This window comes from Anoplopoma fimbria, chromosome 9 (genome assembly GCF_027596085.1).
Source record: "Anoplopoma fimbria isolate UVic2021 breed Golden Eagle Sablefish chromosome 9, Afim_UVic_2022, whole genome shotgun sequence".
Lineage (NCBI taxonomy): Eukaryota > Metazoa > Chordata > Actinopteri > Perciformes > Anoplopomatidae > Anoplopoma > Anoplopoma fimbria.
The window spans coordinates 18,227,728-18,249,782 of NC_072457.1; the positions used below are offsets into that span (position 1 = coordinate 18,227,728).

A 22,055-nucleotide genomic window follows, 5' to 3' on the forward strand; every position below is an offset into this window, starting at 1 on the left:
CATAAAATTTTATATAACTGACTTACTTTTGAAGATTACACAATTACATACTCATTGTTAAAGGGAGAGCGATGGTCATCCCAGACTACGCAGGGCATAGTTGTATTGTTGGCCCAGACATGAACTGAAGTGAAGCGGCCCGCTGTGTGTTTTGTCGGTTGCCAAATGACTAGACCACCACTGAGAGTGTTCAGTGGTGGATCCAGGTGTTTCCAGAATAAAGATATGCTCATCGATGTTGGCAGTTTACAGGTTCCTTCTTTTTCTTTCTGTCATGATTCTGAAAAGGTCACGCCTAGGCTAATGCTCCTGCTATAATATTGTGACAGCTCTGAGATAATGTGTCCCAATAATTAAAAGGGCTTTGGCATATGGCTACCGTCGCTAACATGCTGTGTGTGAGTCAGTAGGAGCCATTTGTGCCGTGTGTGTTTGTGTGTGTGTGGGGGGGTCTAAATGTTAGCAACAATTGCATACTTAGGCATCCAGTGAATTCAACAGAAATCCAATCAATAAGCTTTATTGGCATGACGTGTTGACAAAGCACTTTACGATTATGAAAGGCATTAGCATGTAGTTGGAGTCATGTTTCTAGTCATCTGGCTGACCAAAGTCTAATATTCACTTTAGTTATAGTTCTGATATGGTGATATGGTCAAACCCCTACTGAAAACATCATGGTGTGGCTTAAAATAACTTTTTTTGCAATGCCTTGTCATGTTACTCATCAACGTCAAGTCATGTGACGTTGATCCGAGCATCTAATAGTGATGCAGATGGGTTTACATTGGAGTTAGGTGAAGACGGCGATGGGCACTGATCAGGCATCGGTATTTAACGTCCTTGGAGGGAGACCAGGCTGCTGAGTCAGTAGCTTGCCTAGTTGCTGTTGTTTTTTGCTTGGCTGCCTACAGATAGTGATGAGAGTAGTGAGAGGGAACCCTTGGAGTAAAAGTACACGTTTTAAAATAAAACAAGGATCTAAAATAATCTAAAAAAAGCTTTGGTAGAGTTGGGTGTTAGCTAACTTACAAAGATTTCAGCCCTACAACTGGCCCCTGCCACATTATCATCACCTGATTCATATTGATAAATGCAGGTTTAAACTGTCCTTAAACCACAAGAAAATAAAGAAAGTTAAAAAAAAGTCTCACTGTCTGAACTGGTACCTGCCTTATTTCCACTGTAGCCTAAAGGCATGTGACACACCAGGAATGATACTTAGCACCATTGATTGTAAAGGCCCACTATCAGTCTCTCTATGACAGGACTGGGGCAGCACTGTTGCTACCTTCACTGAGAATTATTGGGATTTAGAGGGTTTAAGCTTCTACTTTGGGACGAGAAACAGCCTGCAGTATGATGTGCCAGGTTCACCAAGACTAACTGCACTTTCGATCCACAAAAGACACAACAATGTGGGTGAATATTCACAAAGGTTCATACAACGATGACAAGAACAGGTGATATAGTGTTACATTAAAAAAAAGAACAAGCTCTCGTTGATGCTGCCTTTTATGTGCTGCTCTCAGCACGGCGAGCCACACTGCAGAAAGTCACCGGGGTGTTGACGCAGGCGAAAGAGGCTCACAAGCTGGAGCAGGTAAAAAGTGTCAGATTGCGTGTATTTATTTATTTACATGCCTGTTACCATTCATTACTCTTCATTACTGCTTGTATTCAGTACAAGCTGAATTCTGACTTCTTTAAGGACGTCTCGTCCATCTTAGCTTGAAGCAATCCTCTGTATCTTCAGCTGAAGAGACAATGTGGGGATAACGGGACTAAACACAGTGCAACAGTTGCAAACGTAGCGAAGGGACATAAAATGAGCAAACTGACAGTAATATCACTTTTGGTTGATAATATCAGCTACTACTCACATGGTAATTTATATGAAAGACAAAGTTTCAACTTTGCGGTTTCCTCGGTTATATCGTGTCTCTTAAAAAGTTGAACTCCACAACTCAATTTTGACTTCGGAGGAAGCAGTTCCAAGGCTATTTGGAACACATTTGTTTTTCATTGAAGTTACGGTTGTGCCAGAAAGATGCTGATTTCTTTCATGAGCTGAAAAAGTATTGTCATTTTAATCAGGGTGTGATTCGTGAAAGAATCCGGGAATGCTTTCGAAATGTTTTGCAAATCACAAATCGAAGTGGGCTGCTGTATTTGTGGGAATTTTTTTAATTCATTTTTTAACATTTTCATTTTTGCCTTGTCCTTGCCTCATGCAAACATATAGGGGATGTGATCAAACACAACAAAACAAAAGGTCAAATGCTAATTAAACATGCCAAAAGTAAATCACTTCCCAGGACCATGCAGTTGCCCAGGCATACCAAAAGACTTATAAATGAACTTATAACTCTAATATACTATAATAAAAGAATTCAGGAGAAGCAGGGACATATAGACCATCAACTACAGCCTGATTATAACGCAGCCCAATACACCATCTCCACAAAGTACAGGCTCAATGTGCACCAAACAAATGTGTCAACACAAGTCTGAACTAGAAAATCATTTCTACAGCATTTAGCATGAGTGCATATATTTTCATCATGGGGCCTCAGATGGAATGTGAGACTCACCTCTTTTCTATTCATTGAGAAGCTAAAGGGCCTATCTTACGCTGCACAGTATTTTCCTCTGAAGGATTATGTGAGAGCACTGTACTTTCTGTTCCACACTCACGGAAAATACTTATACCCAAACGGTTAATAATTCATTGATATCCATGACCACTCACAATCTCCTTCATAAAGAAGTCTTATATTAGTACTGTACCCGTCAAGCAATACAAACCACTCTAAACGGCGTCATTTGAGCGTTAAAAGCAGCTCAGCATGGAGGATGAGTAAATAAGAGACAATGACTATGTTTGATAGAAATGAATTGCGATTCCCATTCTAAGGAAGTAAGCGCAAACCTTGGGGGGAGGCAAAATGACTTTGGACTGTATATATGGTTGAGGGGATGATTTATTTAAAGGGCACTTTTCAAGCTGAGTTCCACAACAGATACTATGGACAGTCAGAAGTTCAGTCACGTATGGCAGCAGCTGAAGTGTTTTGTGCAGCTTGAGCGAGGTATTAAAAGGAAATAGAAATCCAAAAATCATGAGTATCCATCTCCCGTCGCCATCGATGGAGGATGCTCACACAATCCGTTTGGTAATGGGGGGGTGTTTAAGCAGGTTATTACCATTAAAATCCAAATAGAAATAAAGCAGCAGTTGTGATTGTAAAGTTAATGCGGCATGGACCCATTTTACAGCCACTTTCAATCTCTCATAGATAAACCAGTAGATCACTTTAATTAGACAATGTGTTAATTGAGTGCAGGTCCCAGGGGTGTTATGTGTCAACATTAGTCTCCATCAGTGACAACCTCCTCCAGGCACGACACCATTCACTCCGACCGAGAGTGAGACGTGATACTGAGAATGATTGAGGTGTGTGTGTGTGTGTGTGTGTGTGTGTGTGTGTGTGTGTGTGTGTGTGTGTGTGTGTGTGTGTGTGTGTGTGTGTGTGTGTGTGTGTGTGTGTGTGTGTGTGCGACTTTGTGTCTCTGGATGTCTCTTGTTGCCTGGATTTTGTGACCTAGTATACGATGTATCCATGCATGGGGGGGACAGTGTCTGCTGAAGGAGGGCAAGGATGAAGAGAGAGAGAGAGAGAGAGAGAGAGAGAGAGGAAATAGAGTGCAGTGAGAGAGAAGCACAGCGTGCGGCCTATGGCTTCTCTGTGGTCTGACATCATTATTACGTGCTCATCGGCCAGCCTGCTGGGCTTGTCCATGTTTGGGAAATGGCAAGGGACATCCGCATTACAAGGTATCGCTCCGAAAGAAATAGCAATAAAGCAAAATGTGGATAAGGTCAAGATGCACTTTGCCTCAGGGACTTTGAACTCTCAAACTGAAATCTTCATTTTTCTTAAATCATTCCATATGTGTTCTGCATCAAAGAGGAAGAAGAAGAGGTGGTGCCCGAGTAGGTGGTCCCCAGATGGGAAAAAGGCATTTAATAGAACAGAAATAAAACTAAATTAAATTTGACACTGGGGTGTACCAATGTAATTAACACACACACTTCTCTCCACCTCACACTCACAGATAATGTCAGCACCCTTACTCCGGCGAACAGGATCAGTGGCCAAGCGTATGATTATACTCTCTGAAGTCGTAGCGAGTTGGCTTCCATCAGCGCCTCCGTCACTGTGGCAATCATACAGGGAGCATAATGAGGCCATTAGGTTTGGCGAACGCAGCCTTAAAGCCTCTTGTCCGACCGGCTGGCTTCACACTATGCACGTGCTCGTAGCTTCAAAGCTTTTAGCAGCTTGATGTGATCCAAGATCGGCGTTGTGCTTCAGCAGCAGGTGCAATGCATCCTGATTGGATGGCTTCCTGAATGGCTTCCTTAATGCGGCGGCGTTTCTGTGCCGAGCGCTGAGGACACTTTTAACATTATGTGACACTTTTAAGTGCCTCCGCTGACCTTTTACCAGGAGGTAAAAAATGCGACCTCAAATTGTGCTGACCTAGTTAACTTCCTTTTTAAAGGAAAGAGCTGGATTTTTGTGTATGCAGTCATGAGGGCTCTGATCGCTGTCTGTTTTGGTCTGATGTTCATTTCTTTCATTTTGATGTATTTTTACTTGTTGAACGATCTGGTCAGTTAAACTGCTTTCCCCAAAAAACCTTTGTGCTAAAGCAGCTTTTTATTCTGCAATGCAAAAACCAGCACTACACGTTACGCTATCAAAAATGAAATGACCTCCCATACATTATGTGACTCATCCTACACATGGAATTTGAAAGCTTTACAGTGTAAGCATAAAGGGACACATCATGCTTTTAAAAGACCACTGCATGAAATCAGGAGGTCAGGAGCAAGCCTCAGCCGAACCCCTCACTGCAGCCAAGAGTTTAGCTCTCAAGGCCAGTCAAGACACATTCTCCATTGATGTTTTGTGGCTCATGGGTTCTTGCCACCACATCATTCTTCCAATGCAAAACAACAAGGGACAGGGAAAAAATCTGTAGACACTAATTAGAGGAGGGAGGAGGGATCGAGGGGTAAGGGAGAAACGGCCCGCTGGAAGGGTTTCATGATTTATGATAAACTCTTTTTTTTTCCTCTTTCTTTTTGCTCCCGAGCAGAGGGCTGCCAGGGTAGCGAGAGAGAAGAAAAAAAAAAACTTTATAATGTATTACATCAGTAATTTAGGCTGGGGAGTGAGATCGGTTCATGAAAGGGGAGTGGGAGCAGGACCTGGCCCTACTTCCTAAATCATGTCCCCTGGCTGCAGACCCTCCACAGGTCCTTGTTGGTGAGGCCCTGGGCTCTTCCTATACTATGGATGGTGATGAGCTGATGACCATGACATGGAAATAGCAGCCAGCGAGGTTGATTAAGTATTCAAAAACATCATTTTTGTGAGAGTTGCATTTGTCAGGTCTTCAGGAACTTGTGTGTTTTTGCTAGAAAGATTATTTTTTTTACCTCGAGAAACCGCTACTGAGAGTCTGTATGTGTTCCTCCGGTCCTCAAACGGGATTTCAAACACACACAGCTCTATTGATGACTTGCCAGATATGACTGACCTGTGCCTGCATGAGTTCTCATGAATATAAAAGACCACTCAAGTCGAGCTCATACAGTCGACATCTTAATTTTCCTCGGCCACAATCCAACATGAGTGCCATGTGCCAAGGTACTATAGACTGTCAATAGGAAGCGGATACAGTCACCGTGACGTCACCCATTGTTTAGTGGGCCGTTTTAAAGCCTTGAGTTCAGCATTTTGGCTGTCGCCATCTTGGTTTTTTTGGAACAAGAAGTGACGTGAGAGGGCGGAGCTAAGTACAACTGAACGCTGAATTAGACATGTTTAGGCGAGAGGCAACACGGACACCAGACCGGACAACGCCGTGGTGTCGACCTGTCAATCATTCTGATAGAGACCTGTCAATCAGTCTGTAGCCCCGCCCTAAAGCATCCCCTGCTTTATGGTCTGTTTGACTCTAAATGGAGCATCATTTACTAAATGAACATCATGCTGTATTGAAGAAGACTTGAAACTAGAGATTGAGACCATAAACTCATGTTTACAATGTTTGTTAATAATAATTGTCCTGAACTATCGACAAAACATGGCGATATTTATGGTCACAGTTTTCCTATAGAAATATAAATCATTTGAATAGCTGTCTCAAGGTCCCGTTAGACCTGATGAATGCTTCAAGATCACACTTTAAGCGGCACTGCTAGTGCTATCCATTTAGTATTCAAGCTGTCAGTCACAGAGCCCTTATGCTCATGACTGTGGGGGGGGGGGTATTATACCTGCTGTTCAATGGAATTATGGCCATGAATATAATAAATGACAGTTAGTTTCACCGTGGCTACATCTACATCAGTTAGTATCTAAGGTTAAAGCATCGAACCTGCGTAAGCCTGAGGCAGAGACATGAAGAAACACACAACGACAGGCACGGAGAGAGAGAGAGAGAGAGGCAGTTGGACAGGTACAGAGAGACAGTGAGAGTGCATCAGCCTTGAGTACACGCCTCAGAGGACAAGCCACCAACCCCCCAAGGGAACCCACAGCAGCATCAAGTCTTCCCAGAGGTAGTCGCAGTACAAGACACGGCCGACCAATCTGACTGAAATAAGGCTGGCAGAAAGTTTCCACACCAGAGAGGTTGTGACTGTACGGCTGATTTAGTGGCAGTCAACCGACAGCAGACCAGTCAGCCCACATCCGAGATTCATTTACATTCATGGTTGAAGAATTAAATGGTTGAGCAGGTCAAAGTTTGGTATAGGGCACATGACTAACAACAAGTTCAACTTACGCTGGATGTCATTTTCTGACAAAACCGACCATTTTTCTTCCGGCAACTCTTCAGTCATAGTTTGATTTAGGCAATTAAAACGGCTTAGGATAGGGACTAGGGCTGTCAAAGCTAGTCAAAAAGGATGATTGACAATAATATCCTTTATCGCAATTATTTCTGGGAAAATGTATTGTCCAACACAATCAGTAACTTTGACGGGCCTAATTGTCAGCACTTTGTACACCGAACCGACCCGACTTCCTTCCTTTTTTTAAAAAGGTATGCTGATAATTTCGAGCATTTTTGGCGCGTGTCCTGCAACAAATGTTCCTCGCTGGAACCGAATGGGTGGCATTTTTGTCTAAGAGTTGGTTGTTTGGTAACACACTTTAGACCAACCGAGTCATCCTGTTGGTCTTGTGGTTGTGTTTTTGGTCAGGATGGTCTCTATAGTACAGGCAGATGAAAAATGAAGGCACTCACAAAGCCTGCAATGGAAGGTGAACAGACAGTCAAGCTTCAGGTGGCTGAACCAAGCTGGTCATCCATCCAACCAGCTAGTCATCCCGTTGTGCAGCCACTCACTCGTACTCTAACTTGACTACTGCTGCAGTTTAGTTAGAGCACTTCGAGCTCAATCTCCCTGTACTCCATTCATCACCAGGACAAGCACCAACGGCCAATGAAGATTAAGTAGCAGATCTCCTCTCTTGAGGATGCTCTGGAGGCCGGGCCTGACTTCCCTTGCTTTGCCACGAAAGAAGAAAAGACTTTGAAATAAAGGCCTCAGTCTTCAAGATAATTATTAAAGATTTGAGGCTGAGGGGGCAGCGGCACAAAATAACCTCTTCACCCTCTCCACCCGGCACACACTCATGCAGTCACACACACACGAGTGCGTGCCCACACCAACATGTTCCCCCCACAGTGCCTCAGTCTTCACTGCAGGATAAAAAAACAAGTTCATGCACCGTGTCATAATCAGCTCAGACAAGACTGAATATGTGGGATTTTTTTTCAGATGGAATAAAGCGAGAGGAGCAGCCACAACAACAAATTAAGCCTGTGAAACCACAAAGAAGAGCCCATCGGCTCCCTTTGAGCTTGCATGGTAGTGTAAATGACTTTGATTCATTTTGTCTCATTATTCTCTTCCTATGAGGGCCCTCTTGTGTAAGAAGGGAAAGATTTTCATCCATTTCATCTGCAGAACGGGCGGGAATCTGGTCAGTGTCATTTTAGAGATGAGGAAGTGCTACTAGTTACTGTTGTAAGGATTTGCACATGTAATGACAGCATATATATATATATATACACAATAAATGCATAATCTAAAGAATTAAAGGGATTGCTCAATGGAGATAATTAATGATGACTTCCTCCTTCCCCAATCAATTATTTCGGATGAAAACCCTGGCATCATTAGGGGGATGAATCATGCATTCACATATCTCAATTTCAGTGCAATTATTTCGGAAATATTTTCCAACTAAGGCTATAAGTCACAACAAACTACATATATTATCATAAATGACCCTGCACGGGTAGAAACAAGTGTTTATGTCTAATGTCATTAAATAGCAACAACAACAACAAGCCATAACAGATCGAACAGCTCGTGCGTAAAGAGTCAAAGGTCGCGACTGGAAACAATTCAGTCTGCAACAGTCTGGCCTGTGTGGAGCAGCTCCCAGTGCACCTGTTAACAGAGAACCAGAGAACCTGTTAACAGAGAACCAGAGAACCTGTTAACAGAGAACCAGAGAACCTGTTAACAGAGAACCAGTTAACAGAGAACCAGAGAACCTGTTAACAGAGAACCAGTTAACAGAGAACCAGCGGCACCACGGGGCGCAACGTCTCCGCTGGTGCGTCACGGAGTTCTGTTCACCCGGCTTCTCAAAGCACTTTGTCCAGTCGGATGTGTGGAAGGAACAGCAGAATGTGTAGAGAACCGGTGACTTACGCTGCTGTTGTGTCCGGACCAGTAGACCACCGCGTGGTTATGCGCAGAGTCCCCGGCCAGAGAGAAGGTGCTGCCGCTGAGCGCGGGCTCGTCCTGCCGGTTATTCCCTCTCGCCTCGTCCCTGTTCCATCTGAACTCAGACCTGCCCTGCTGGTGTCCGTCAAACAACGAGCCCCGGTCCTCCGGAGCGCCCGCATCCCCGCCGGTCCGGCCGGTCCGCCCGTGCTCAGGACCGCTCCTCTTCGCTCTGCGAGGGGCAGCATCCTCAGCCTGCCCCGGCTCCTCTGCCCTCTCACTGCCGCGGTCACTTAACTCTCTGGACCCCGAGTCCTCTTCCTTTGCACTAACTCCATCCAGACGGACGTGTTGAGGGGACGGGGGGACATCCCCGACGGGGACGCCTGGCTCACGGTCGGCGTCCACTCCAGCATGTGGGTCGGTGAACTCTACTGGGATGTGTTTTCGGGTGTCCGGCTCCTCTGTCGGGTCAGTGCTCGTACGGGCTCGGGTCAGCTTTAATTCCTCCACGTGAAGTTGAACTGGCGCCGCACAAGATGCGCAAGTTATCTCGGCCCTGGCATTCTGCAGGGTCTGAGCGGCTATCACCACCCAGATGCCCAGAGATAAGTGCAAGCCTGGGCAGAAGCCTGGGCAGAAGCCAGCCCAAGTCTCCATCGCTGACAGAGATGTGGGGGAGCGAGGGGCCGCTGGAGACCTTACCCGACACCTGAGCGCACGCCTCTCAGCCCGGCAGAGGATCAGTGACCGTCCGTCCGTCCGTCCGGTGGGTTTGGAGGGAGAAAGTGCTCTTCAGCGAAACTGTTCACGTCCAAGGGTCTTTAGTCGGGAAAGCCACCACACAGGAGGGAGGAGCTGTATCGCAGCCAGCTGCCGAGTGTGCGCCCGGAAGAGAGGCAGAGAGGGAGGGAGAGAGACAGAGAGAGGGAGGAGAGAGAGAGAGAGAGAGGGAGGGAGAGAGAGAGAGCGAGCGAGAGAGGGGGGGGAGGGGGAGAGGGAGGGGGAGCTGTCCGTGGTGCTGAGTCTTCCCCTATCCTTGAGTAGGTTTAAAACTGGTCCAGCCAAAAATCTCTGTATCATGGCACAAATCATATCATGATCTAAAGCAAAATATAAACATAGGCTGTATATGATGTTCTTTTTTCATATATTCTTATCTAATGTTCTTTATTTCTCTGCAGGTAAGCGTCCGGTCTCAGTTGTATCACCACGGTTTGATGCAACAGAAATTACAGTCATTTAGCAGACGCTTACATTACAGTCAGTAGTATATTACATATCATTCACCCATTCACACACTGATGACAGGCTACCATCAAGGTGCCACCATCAGACTCTAACTAACATTCATCATCCAGTCCACACCAAGCCTTCGGGAGCAACTTGGGGTTAAGTGTCTTGCCCAAGGACACATCGACTGCCGAAGCCGGGTATCGAACCACCGACCCTCTGATTGGAGAACTACCCTGCTCTCCACTACGCCACAGCCGCCCAATGACTCAATGAACCGAGTCATATAATATGCAGAGGAGCCTTTTGTATTTGTAGAACTTGATCTGACTTCTTGGTTTTGTGGTATTCTACAAACCATTGACAAATCACTCCCTGTAAAAAATCGATTTGTTTTATTCTTAGTTTTTTCTTTGTAGTTACCTTTTTTTATTTGGTAACCTCTCCGATATTTAACTATGTTAAAAAATATGCTTATATAATTATACTTTTTTACTTTTAATACACGCAGACGACCTGGGGCTAACAAACTTTAAAGGAGAGCTGAGTTAAAAACACATTTTCACTATTTACAACGTTTTCAAGGTTGGTGGGGATTCATAGCCTCTTTACATCAACATGAACAAAAATAGTAATAGGCAGCATAAACCTGCATTTCTCTAACGGTGTTCTGGAGTGACGAGAAGTCTGACTGTCTACAGGTCAATAAGAAAATAGACACTCCTGTGCGAGCTGCTCCCATACAGTTTCAAACCCCCACAATATTTAAGAATAGGCTTTTATTGATAACATGCATTGGTCAAAATGAAGTCACATTGTCAAAACTGTTCACACAGGCAGTGAAACAGAAGTCTATGTGGACCAAACTTTGAATGGTTTTTCAATTTTTCAAACAAAATGCATTCAATGGCCACATTTTCCAAAATCTATCAACTATTTTCTCTTTAATCGTCCAAAACATTATTTTTGAAACACATTCTTCAAATGCTAACACACTGTTGTCAAAACTGTAAAAAATACATTCAAAAAAGAATACTTTCAAATTCCAAGAATTTCTGCAGCAACTATATTGAAATATATAAGAAGTTTAGCAGAATATTTACAATAAAAGGACATGTTAGTCATTCCACATCTGATTGCAATTTCAGCTGAAAGCCTACCAAGATGTCCTGTTTTTAGTCTCGTTACCAAACAGACAAAAGGGGAAAGCTTCACAAGGATTTAGTTTAAAACCATGGATGAAGAAGGCGGGTTGGTGGGGAAGAAAGAGTGGCAGGGAGAGGAAGACCAAGAGCGATGGTCTCTGGTGAGGTAAAGGCCACAATTATGGACCATGTTGTAAACCATGGTCTCTCTTGAGAGATTTGGTATTTCAGGAGAAAAAAAAATCTAATCTTTATTTTGCAAAAGTAAAATTACTATATGCAAGGATACAGAAGAAATAAAAAAGCCAGCATTTTTGATTCTTCTGGCTCCATTTACTTTAGTAGTCAATTAAAGCTAAAAGGTGTTCTTCCTCTTCCATAATGAAATACTGATTCATGTGTCACATCATTAAAACTTCAAAGATAAAAGTTCATCATTTATGTGATGTTCCTTGTTGTTAGTGTTCTTTTTAATTAATTTGTTATGAGTGACAGTGTTTCCTTTCTGAGTGAGAAATGTTGCAAGTGTTCTGGTGGAATGAGCTTATATTGAGACATGTATGGGGGCCCACCACAGGAAGGGATAGGCATGTGAGTCAGGCGGCAGGCAAGGCCGGAGACCTGGGCGTGCCGACCCCTGGCATGGCAGACTAGCTCTAAGCACGTGGAATGTCACCTCCCTGGCCGGGAAGGAACCTGAGCTGGTGCGGGAGGTGGAACGGTACCAACAAGATATAGGTCTCTATCCTTTTCCGGAGAAGTGCCAGGCGGATGTGATGAGCCTCACCAGCCCCCAGCTGAGCGCCGCTGTGTTGGAGGACGAGAGGGTCTCCTCTATGCAACCGGGAGTCACAGACTAGAAGTCTCTGACCGTTGTTTGTGCTTATGCACCAAACAACAGTTCGGAGTACCTGGCATCTGATGCCTCCTGGACGCCTCTCTTAAGAGGTATTCTGGGCACGTCCAACTGGTAAGATCCAGAGCACGCTGGAGGGATTACATATCTCCTCTGGCCAGTGGATGGATGGATGGATGGATGAAGTGTTTGGTGGTTTGAGTGAGATTTTGGAGCTGAGATTCTCTGTTTGAGGGATGCATGTTTGTAATTCAGACTGTAAGAGTTTTGAAGAGGTGTCTTAAGTATTGCCGATGCTTGTAAGCAATTGAAAAAAACTGGAATTGTTCAATAGCTATGTAGCAGTTTTCATTTGGTCCAAAGACTGAAATATAATCTGTGAGAGAAGGGACACTGGATATGTGTAATGTAAGACATATGCTGCTTTTGAGGAACCAACTGTTTCTGAAAACAAATGACATGCTGTGTTCACCTTCTGCTGTTTAAAACGTTTCCAGCTGTGTTAGAGCATAAATTATTTATATGAGAACACGCTCGGAACCTGTCAACTAGGCCACACTATTTTTCATTGCTGTGTAGCTACTAGTGCACACCCACTAATTTAAGACTAAGTCATTGTTTTCTGGAAGCAGGCCTGTTTTCAGCTCAAGGACAGAGACCTTCCAAGGGAAAAGAAAGGGACTGGAGCACACTGATTGATTTGGGGGGGGGGGGCTCTAATTGTGCAAACAGATGTTTCAAAACCACTGTGTCTTCATCAGAGTCAAAATTGATGATAGGATGATCATTTATATCTGTTGCTTCTGTCATTGTGGTATGCTTTGCTCAACACGTTGAGCCCCGGGGTTGGGGGTGGGGGTGCTTATGAGAACACTGATAGATTGGGAAGAATTGGCAAGGAGTTGCACCACTCCTCGGGGGAAATACGGCAGCACCTAGGGGCATATGAGAGAGAGATAGAGGGAGGGAGGGAGGGAGTGCTGGAATACGGTGCTCTGCGCATGAAGGACTTAAGAGTGCGGATGGCATGTTGATATCAAAGCAGGAAGCAGAGTGTGTGTGTGTGTGTGTGTGTGTGTGTGTGTGTGTGTGTGTGTGTGTGTGTGTGTGTGTGTGTGTGTGTGTGTGTGTGTGTGTGTGTGTGTGTGTTGTGTTATGGGTGGGGCGGCTGTGGCGTAGTGGAGAGCAAGGTAGTTCTCCATTCAGAGGGTCGGTGGTTCGATACCCGGCTTCGGCAGTCGATGTGTCCTTGGGCAAGACACTTAACCCCAAGTTGCTCCTGAAGGCTTGCCATCGGTGTGGACTGGATGATGAATGTTAGTTAGAGTCTGATGGTGGCACCTTGATGGTAGCCTGTCATCAGTGTGTGGATGGGAATGAAAGAAAGAAAGTCTTTGTGGTAAACAGAGACTCATAGGTGACAGTGAGAGTAGACAGTACCTTCCACTGAGGAGACCTCCAGATACTGCAGGGGAACACTTCTCCCAAGTATGTCCAAGTAAATCCCCTCTTGGCAATTTCTTCTAAATGAAATTACGAAACAAATACAAAGAAACAAATCATATTTGCAGTAATATTTTTCAAGATTAACAGAAGCAGAGGACCACCCTTGGCTGGAGTAGTGTGATAGTAAAATGTTGGTAACATTGTAATGTGTGTCTGTGTGAGAGAGAGCAAATAAAAAGTTAAAATGTAAAACATTCAATGGAAGCCTGTAATCCCAGTTTTCAAAGAGTTTAATGAGCTTTCAAAATCAAAAATACTACAGACAAGGCAGATAAAGTACATCAAAAATGTATAAATACGCCACAACCTGAGGGACAGTGAATGACCTACACACACACACACACACACACACACACACACACACACAACACACACACACACACACACACACACACACACACACACACACACACACACACATACACACACACACACACACACACACACACACACACACACACACACACACACACACACACACACACACGTTTTTGTTGAAATGTACATGCAGCAGGGCTTTATTAGTGACTTGGCATGTTGTGCCCTTGTCTATCAGTTCAACTGCCCACAAATCGCCCATCAGAGAATACTTAGTGGACTTTGTCTGAATTCCAACAAATTCCCAATTTGATCAGTGTGAAGAGGGGATTTCGGGGGATTTTTGTGGATTTCCAACTGCAGAGCAACCAGAGACACTTTCTTGTGTAAAGACATCAGTTAGAGGCAATCAGCACACCATTAGTATACAAAGTCTCCTCTGTATTCCACAACACAGACACTTCAAAGTGTCTGAGTGTAGAGGAAATGTCCCCGTAGCTTCTTATATAGAATGTGTATTTATATAGAAATGATGTATGAAATGACAGCTTGAAAGCAAAGTGACAATGTTAAAGCCTGATGAACCTCCAGAGACTTATCGTCTCAATCTGCAGCTCCCCTCGAGTTAATGGAGCCTCATAGCGAGCTTTACTTCACTCCCACCGCTCTCATAGTTTTCAGTAGCAGCAGCCGTTTTTAGAGTAAAAGCTCTTAAAACACAGAGACAGCAGAAACAGGAAACAAATACACAGTTTAATATTTCTCGGCTTTATTTCAAGCATTGGAGTGATAGTAGTGGGAATTTAAATACAGGAACCTCTGCCATGGACAGAAGAAGAAAGCAGATCTTCACCATGGCCCTGCTGTTTACTCCTACAGACGCACAAACGATTCCTGGCTGCACCTGATTCAACGAACGCTTTCATTAACGGGCTTTCATTAACGGGCTTTCATTCCCCAGATTCTCCCTGTATCTCAAAAGCACCACAGCACTACCAGAATGCATTAGACGGCTTTGAACGGCTGCTTACATAGCCGATGGGTGGGGAGCGTGGAAATGACCGATCCTGTGCACACGTACCATCAGCGACCAGCTGGTGAACAAAGCTAAGCATCTAGCAGCTAAAGAGCCAGACATTTTTTAGTAGAGGCAAAAACAGAGCGAAAAGAGAGAGCAACTCTGATCAACAGACACAGGGAGTGTGGACTGAGAGAGAGACATGTAATGAGCTTTTAATGGAAGTGAATGAAAGTTCTCATCTCTTGTGATGATGCCATTCATCAATTACTGTAGCTTACTAATGGAGTGGAAATTACTAATCCCTTTTAATGATAAATCAGATGGAATTTTTCTAGTCAATCCAAGTAAGATGTATTTTGTAACTTGGAGAAGCACTGCACCAAAGGGGGTCTGGTACATTGACATCTCAGGTATTTCACACACACATGTCTCACAACAATACGGAGCAACTATTTCACATTGCACTTTCACAGAAGAAAGCTGTGATATAGTGGCTGTGGCTGTTAAAAGTTGTAAAACCAAGGAATGAGTCAATGGAGAAAAAATATGTTTCTGACAGTGGGCTGTAGACAAATAATTTAGTTTTTCATAGTTAAGAATAAAAGATTCACTGCAGGTTTTACATCCAAACAAGAAGGTATAATAGCTATTCCAAAGGTGTTTTCAAAGTACCACCAGCATCCTAGTAAGATGAATAATTTACTTATTGTCACGATTTTGGTTTAAGTTTAGTATGTTTCCTGTTTTATTTTGAAGTTCCCTGCCTCTTGTTTTCACTTCACCTGCCTTTGTAATTGTCTGCCCCGCCCCTGATAGAATCCACCTGTGATGTATCAGTCTCGTCAGCCTTTCTCTGTTCCCTTGTGTTTCTCCACCAATCAGCTGTCAGCCCTCATGTCTGCCCACCTGTGTCTTGTTGTCTGATTAGTTTATTTTATATTTATAGTCCTGTCTGTTATCTTTTGTCTGCTGGTTGTTGGTTTGTCTGCTATGTATGCTGTGTTCCTGCTTTGTTCCTGCATATAAGTTTTGTTTTGGACACTTTTTCTTTGATTAAAGTCACCTTTAACTATTCCTCTGCTCCTCATGCGTGTCTGCATTTGGGTCCATCTCCTGTTGCCTCTTTGCTATGAAACCTGACACTCATAGACTTATTGGAGGTGTAAAAGTTGTCCAAACTAAATATATTGAGCCAAACAATACTGGAATCGGCCTACAAAATACCCACCATGTGTTAGTTTCCCAATTGTAGGATGGAATTCTACCAAGGATGCTAAAAACAAACACACCAGAAAAATGAAACAGGAAGTGACCTCAGTGTCTTTATTGGGAGTTACAAGTCTGCTGGGAGACATTACATTGTAGCGTGGTTGCTGGTAGCAGATTTAATAAATAATAAGTAATTAATATCAGGATATGTAACTAGTTTGAATAACTCAATTACGATTTAGAAACCCTTAAATTAGTATAAAAGAACGATGGTCCTCGAACTTACCACCATTAGTTTACCTAACAGAATTTGACATAGGACTTAAGTTGGACGCCACCCTATTTTAGGAAAACAGGGAAAACTTCAAAATGGGATATTAATCAATTATATCTTAATCTCAGGTTTGCTACGGAGTTCTTGTCAAGGTGTACATTGACCCATTGCTTCATATACACACAAATCAAATGATCAAGTTCTTTATAAATGAAATATTTATTAGACAAACAAAAGTACTAAACTACTAAACATAAAAGACTAAAGGGAAAGATTAAACAATAGAATAATAATAATAATAATTAAGCCTTTATTAGTCCCACAATGGGGAAATTACAATTCTCTGCATTTAACCCATCCCAGAGGAGCAGTGGGCTGCTAAGAAGCGCTGGGGAGCAACTGGGGGTTAGGTGTCTTGCTCAAGGACAACTCGGCATGTTCACTGTAGAGGGGTCCGAACCAACAACCTTGTGGTTGTGGGACGAGCGCTCTACCTCATGTGCCACAGCCTCCCCGAATGAAGGTAAACAGAATAATGAACCACAACTAAATGAAAATGATTGAATGTGACCAGGTAGAATCAGTGACTCATATCATTGACTGATTAATCAACTTCGTCGATTGACGATTTATGTTAAATTTAGTTCAAAGGGTTTAGGCACCGTTCAGCAGCTTAGAGTTCGAGAAGCACCAGGGAAGATTGTGAAGCATCTTCATATTAGTTTAAGTTAAATCTAATTTTGATCTTTTGGTCTAAGATATTTATATAAATATAAATTTATAAATTTACTTTGCCTAGTAACATCAAACTCGTTTACATCTGGAAATGGTATTGTTTCACCTGACGGCTCAGATGGGCAGATTGGAGGTAAAGCTGCATGGAATGGCAGCTGTTCTCTGAAGGCCTCGGCATCTGGTTGGATGATTGTAGTTTCTTGAATCACACTCTTCCATCTCTGGCTCAGTGGCAGTTGATTCGGCTTTCTCTGATGTCTTCGGAACCTGGTCGTCTTCTTCGCTGAGGTTCGGCTTGAACCGTTCTTTTACATTACATTACATTACAGTCATTACAGTCATTTAGCAGACGCTTTTTATCCAAAGCGACTTACAATAAATGTATTCAACATAGGTATTCAAGAGAACTACTAGTCACCAGAAGTCATAAGTGCATCTCCTTTCTTAAACAAGCATCTAAAAGCATAAACCAGAGCAAAAGTATAGTGCAGAGGCAAATTACTACGAATACAATAAGTGCAACGAACTGATACGAATGCAATAAGTGCTACGAGGAAGGCTCAGGGTAGTACTTCTTGAAGAGGTGAGTTTTCAGCCTGCGCTGAAAGATGGGCAGCGACTCTGCTGTCCTGAGGTCAGTGGGGAGTTCATTCCTCCACTGAGGGGTCAGGACAGAAAGAAGCTGTGACCGGGTGGATCGGCCGCAGGGACCTCTGAGCGACGGGGCAACCAGTCGCCCCGAGGCAGCAGAGCGAAGTGGTCGGGCGGGGGTGTAGGGCTTCATGGCCTGGAGATAGGAAGGAGCTGTTCCTCTCACTGCCCTGTAGGCTAGCACCAGAGTCTGTAACTGGATGCTCTTACAGGGAGCCAGTGTAGAGAACGGAGAAGGGAAGTTGTGTGGGAGAACTTGGGGCGATTGAACACCAGACGAGCTGCAGCTTTCTGGACGAGCTCCAGAGGTCTGATGGCCGACGCCGGGGCTCCAGCAAGTAGTGAGTTGCAGTAGTCCAGGCGGGGGATGACCAGAGCCTGTAGAGCACCTGCACCGTCTCCTCAGTGAGGAAGGGGCGAATCCTCCTGATGTTGTAGAGGAGGAATCTGCAGGAGCGTGTGACCGATGCAATGTTTGCTGAGAACAACAGTTGGTCGTCCAGGGTCACACCCAGATTCCTCACAGTCCGAGTTGGCGTCACCACGGCATCATCAATGGTGACGGACAGGTCTCGGTGCGGGCAACCCTTCCCCGGGAGGAACAGTAGCTCGGTTCTGGAGGTCCTCTCAGCCTGCAGACGGACCGAGCTGTGCTCCCCCCCCCCAGGCCTGATGGCAAAGGGGGGGTAGGGTGGAGGAGACCACCCTTCAGCGTCAACGTCCAGAGTTATGTTCGGTGGAAGAGAGCGAAGCAAGAGAGAGAGTCCTCTGACGTCTCCTTGCTTTATCTTCTTGAGAAAGGGGGGCAGTTCTATTGCGCCCCTCCCATCTTAAGAGCTATCTTGATTATTTCCTTTAACCTTACTTTATCGAATTAATACTAGTTACTTAAAAAGTCGTTTTAACTCTTCCATATTTGAACTCGGTGCACAATGATACCAAATAGTTTGACTTGAATCACTGAATAAAATCTGTACAATTAAAGACTGAATGAAATAAACAATTACACAACATAGATAGACACTGTTATCATGACACTGACAGAGCTATGTAGATATACATGTATGTCTACCTATATGCATAATAAATGAATGGATAACATTAACCTCAACATTTCAGCACTCATCAGTGTTCTGTGTGAGACACAAGAAAAGGGGCAGTGGGGGGAACGTCTCTCCCCCCTCTGTTGTCCTGTGCTGTGGTTGAGATTAGGTTATATGGCAGGAAACTAAGAGAATTGCAGACAGAGTTAACTATCATGAAGTTAACTATCCATAACTTTATAAACTCAGATGTTTTAATACAGATTATAAGATATAAGAACTTACTATGACCAGAACTAAAATATCAAGTAAAGGTTTCTTTAACTTGTTTATTACAATCGGATGCTCGTCTTTGTCCTCAGGAATGTCAATGCTCATGAAACCCAGAAAGGTGGGATCATAAAACATGGGGTCACCCAAAGAGTTACCCCAAGTTTTATCTTCAGATAGTCCAGGCACAGGGGATAAAAGCACTTAGTGCCCTTACAGGTCATGAGAGCAGTTCCTGAAGGAAGTTGTTATGTTTAGATCTTCTCATTAACACTTAGATTTATATTGTCTTGGTGGACCTCCGCTACAACATGTTGGGTAATAAACGTGCCACATGTCATGGTACTATTATCATGCTGTTTTGAGGAATACGATATTGGGGGTTGTTGAACTTGACACCTGGATGGACTGAAAATTACAACTGTCAAGGGTGATGAAAATGAAAATGTCCTTCTTAGTTCTGGCCCATTTCCTCTTCTGAGGGTCATTTGTCAAACACAAAATTAAGAACATTATATTTTCATACGTTTTGAAATAGAAATAGAAAGTTTAAGGGCTATTAAACCACCTGGGTTTCCCTGGTAATGCCTGAGGGTTTGCTAATACCTGGAACGATCATTTTCATCCAACAAGGTTCTTATGCTGTACTAACCAGCCACTGCTGGCCATCTGGAGGCCCCGCCCCCAAAACAAAGAGCAAACATTTCAGCTTGTCAGTGCAGTTAGGGTATGTTTATTATGCCTTGGAAAATAACTCTGGATTTGGCTATTAAATTATTATATAATTTTTACCACTTTAAGGACATAGGGACATTTAAGTGTTCATACTGGGAAGTTACCTCAAAACTAATTTAAAGTTGTCATTTTTTCCAATGTAAGTCTATGGGAAATTTTTTATTGTGGGCTATATGGCATCACCTGGCGGACACCGAATATTTAATTACATGGTTTGGCCAAGACCTAAAATTCATTTCAAAGCCATGCTCTCTTCCTGTACACAGTTTCCTTTATACGTCCATGAAATAAAAAGAGTAAGGATCTGGATAGTCATACTTACTAAATTAATTTACGCTAAGCTTCATTTAATGAACCTTATGTTAGGAATACTCATCACAAAAAAAGGTGTATCTCTATAATCAATATTTCACAAAATATTATTACTACATATATTTCAACCTTTCTTACCGTGGTGCTGTGGGTCAAAAAGCAACATCTCGGAAATCACAAAATTTCAGCAAACATAACATGACAACATTTCACAAAAAAAGTTTATACATTTCACTGAACACAACAGCTAATAAACTTAAACTTGACAAGGTAGGAACCTATTTGGCAATTGTCTCTGATGCATGCACTTTCTTGATACAATGACGTTGGCAGCCATGATCCTGTATACTCATGCATTCATTTTTTTTTTTTAAGATGGTTTGTCAGGATCAGCAGATCCCGTCTTTGGAAACTTTAATTCTTATTAGCTATAGGTCACTGAACTTGCGTCAAAAGGCCCGAGCTGGCAATTAAACTGTAGTTCTTCAGAAGTTTAAATTCAACAAATATGAATTCAAGCAGAATATAAAAGATAGAAGACAAATTACAATTATAACATATATCCTTCATTGAATTTTGACTTCTGGACTTGGATCACAAAGCTGCCTATTTTCTTATGGATTATTCTGCTGTCTATTTGTATTGCTAAATCCATTTGTTCTATATTAGAGTGGCAATTAAACAGTTTAATCTGACAACAGTCCAAACCTAAAATTGATTCAGTTTAGTTCAATCTAATGAAATTTACGGCACACATTTGAGAAGTTGAAACATTTGATATTTTGACAGCAAAACCTACAAAACAATCATAATTGGTTTTTATTTTCAAAGCAGTTGCTGAATATTTTTTGACAATTCAACTTATTGATTAATTGACTAGTCATTTAATCTCATTTTGTATGTGCTGGGTTCTCTTTAAAAGGGTCTCAAATGAACCCCTTAAAATGATCTGTTTTTTGATCTGCCACCACTGAAGTTAAGGTGCAGTTGAAGGTGAAAGATACCAGATTGGGAGTATTCCCATTGCCTCTCATTGGTTCTCAACATAGCGTTGCATGAGCCAGCCGCTCATAGCTAATGGTGCTTGAGGGGGAACAGGAGGGTGGGTGCTAAGCTTCCAGCCCCCATGCATTGGCCATTTCTGTCTTACGCCTGCCTCTGTTTGGCTGTGGCGTCGGCCTGTTACATGTCATCCTCTTTGGGCCAGTTTGTCCTGCAAGGTGGGCAAGGTAGTCTTAAATTGTCAGCTGGGCTGGCTCCAGTAGAAGAGGAGGGTGTGGCTCTGAATGTCATCACAGCAAAGAGGGGGTCTCCCTGTTTAGTATCTCTTTCGCTATCTGGACAGTCTTCTCTGCATGTCAATTGCTCGGATGATAGTTTGGGCTCGACATAACCTGGAAAAAGTCATAGTCCCCACTATGACGCTAGCTGTGGCCCATTATCACTCCCTAACACTTCAGGTCAGGCCATGGCGTGCAAGTGTAGCTTTCAGCCTAGTTCCTGACTACTAGTAGTCGTTGGCAGATTTAAAACCTACAAGTATCTAGAGCAATAGTCATACACTATAGAGTTTTTTTCTTTCACATAGGTCCATGGCGACTCTCTGCCATGTTCTTGATGGGAGCTTACTTGACGATAACAGCTCTTTTCTCTGCAGAATGTAGACTGCTCTACATGTATTGTAATGTCTTCTGACATTTTGTGTAACCAAACTGATTGGCTAGCTCTTTCCCAGCACTTAACAAAACCCTAAAGCCCATCATGGATTATCTCAAAGATTATCTTACTCATTTCTGCAGGGATGACAATGTGTCTCCCTCTAATGACTTAGCCATTTAGCTTGTCCATTTATTCAGGCCACCTGTGCCTGATGGAGCCCAAGACTGTCTGGAGCTGCAAAACATTTTCTGTGGTTTG

The 22,055-nt window shown here is 43.3% G+C and overlaps 1 protein-coding gene across 1 annotated transcript in view; it reads right to left on the reverse strand.

The window, feature by feature from the left end:
- sorcs3a (sortilin related VPS10 domain containing receptor 3a) overlaps window positions 1-9,490 on the reverse strand; it is a 239,875-nt gene extending 230,385 nt beyond the window's left edge. The window contains exon 1 of the mRNA XM_054603842.1: window positions 8,816-9,490. Coding sequence (XP_054459817.1) covers window positions 8,816-9,490 — 675 coding nt within the window. The remainder of the gene's footprint in view (window positions 1-8,815) is intronic.
- Window positions 9,491-22,055: the final 12,565 nt, after the last annotated feature.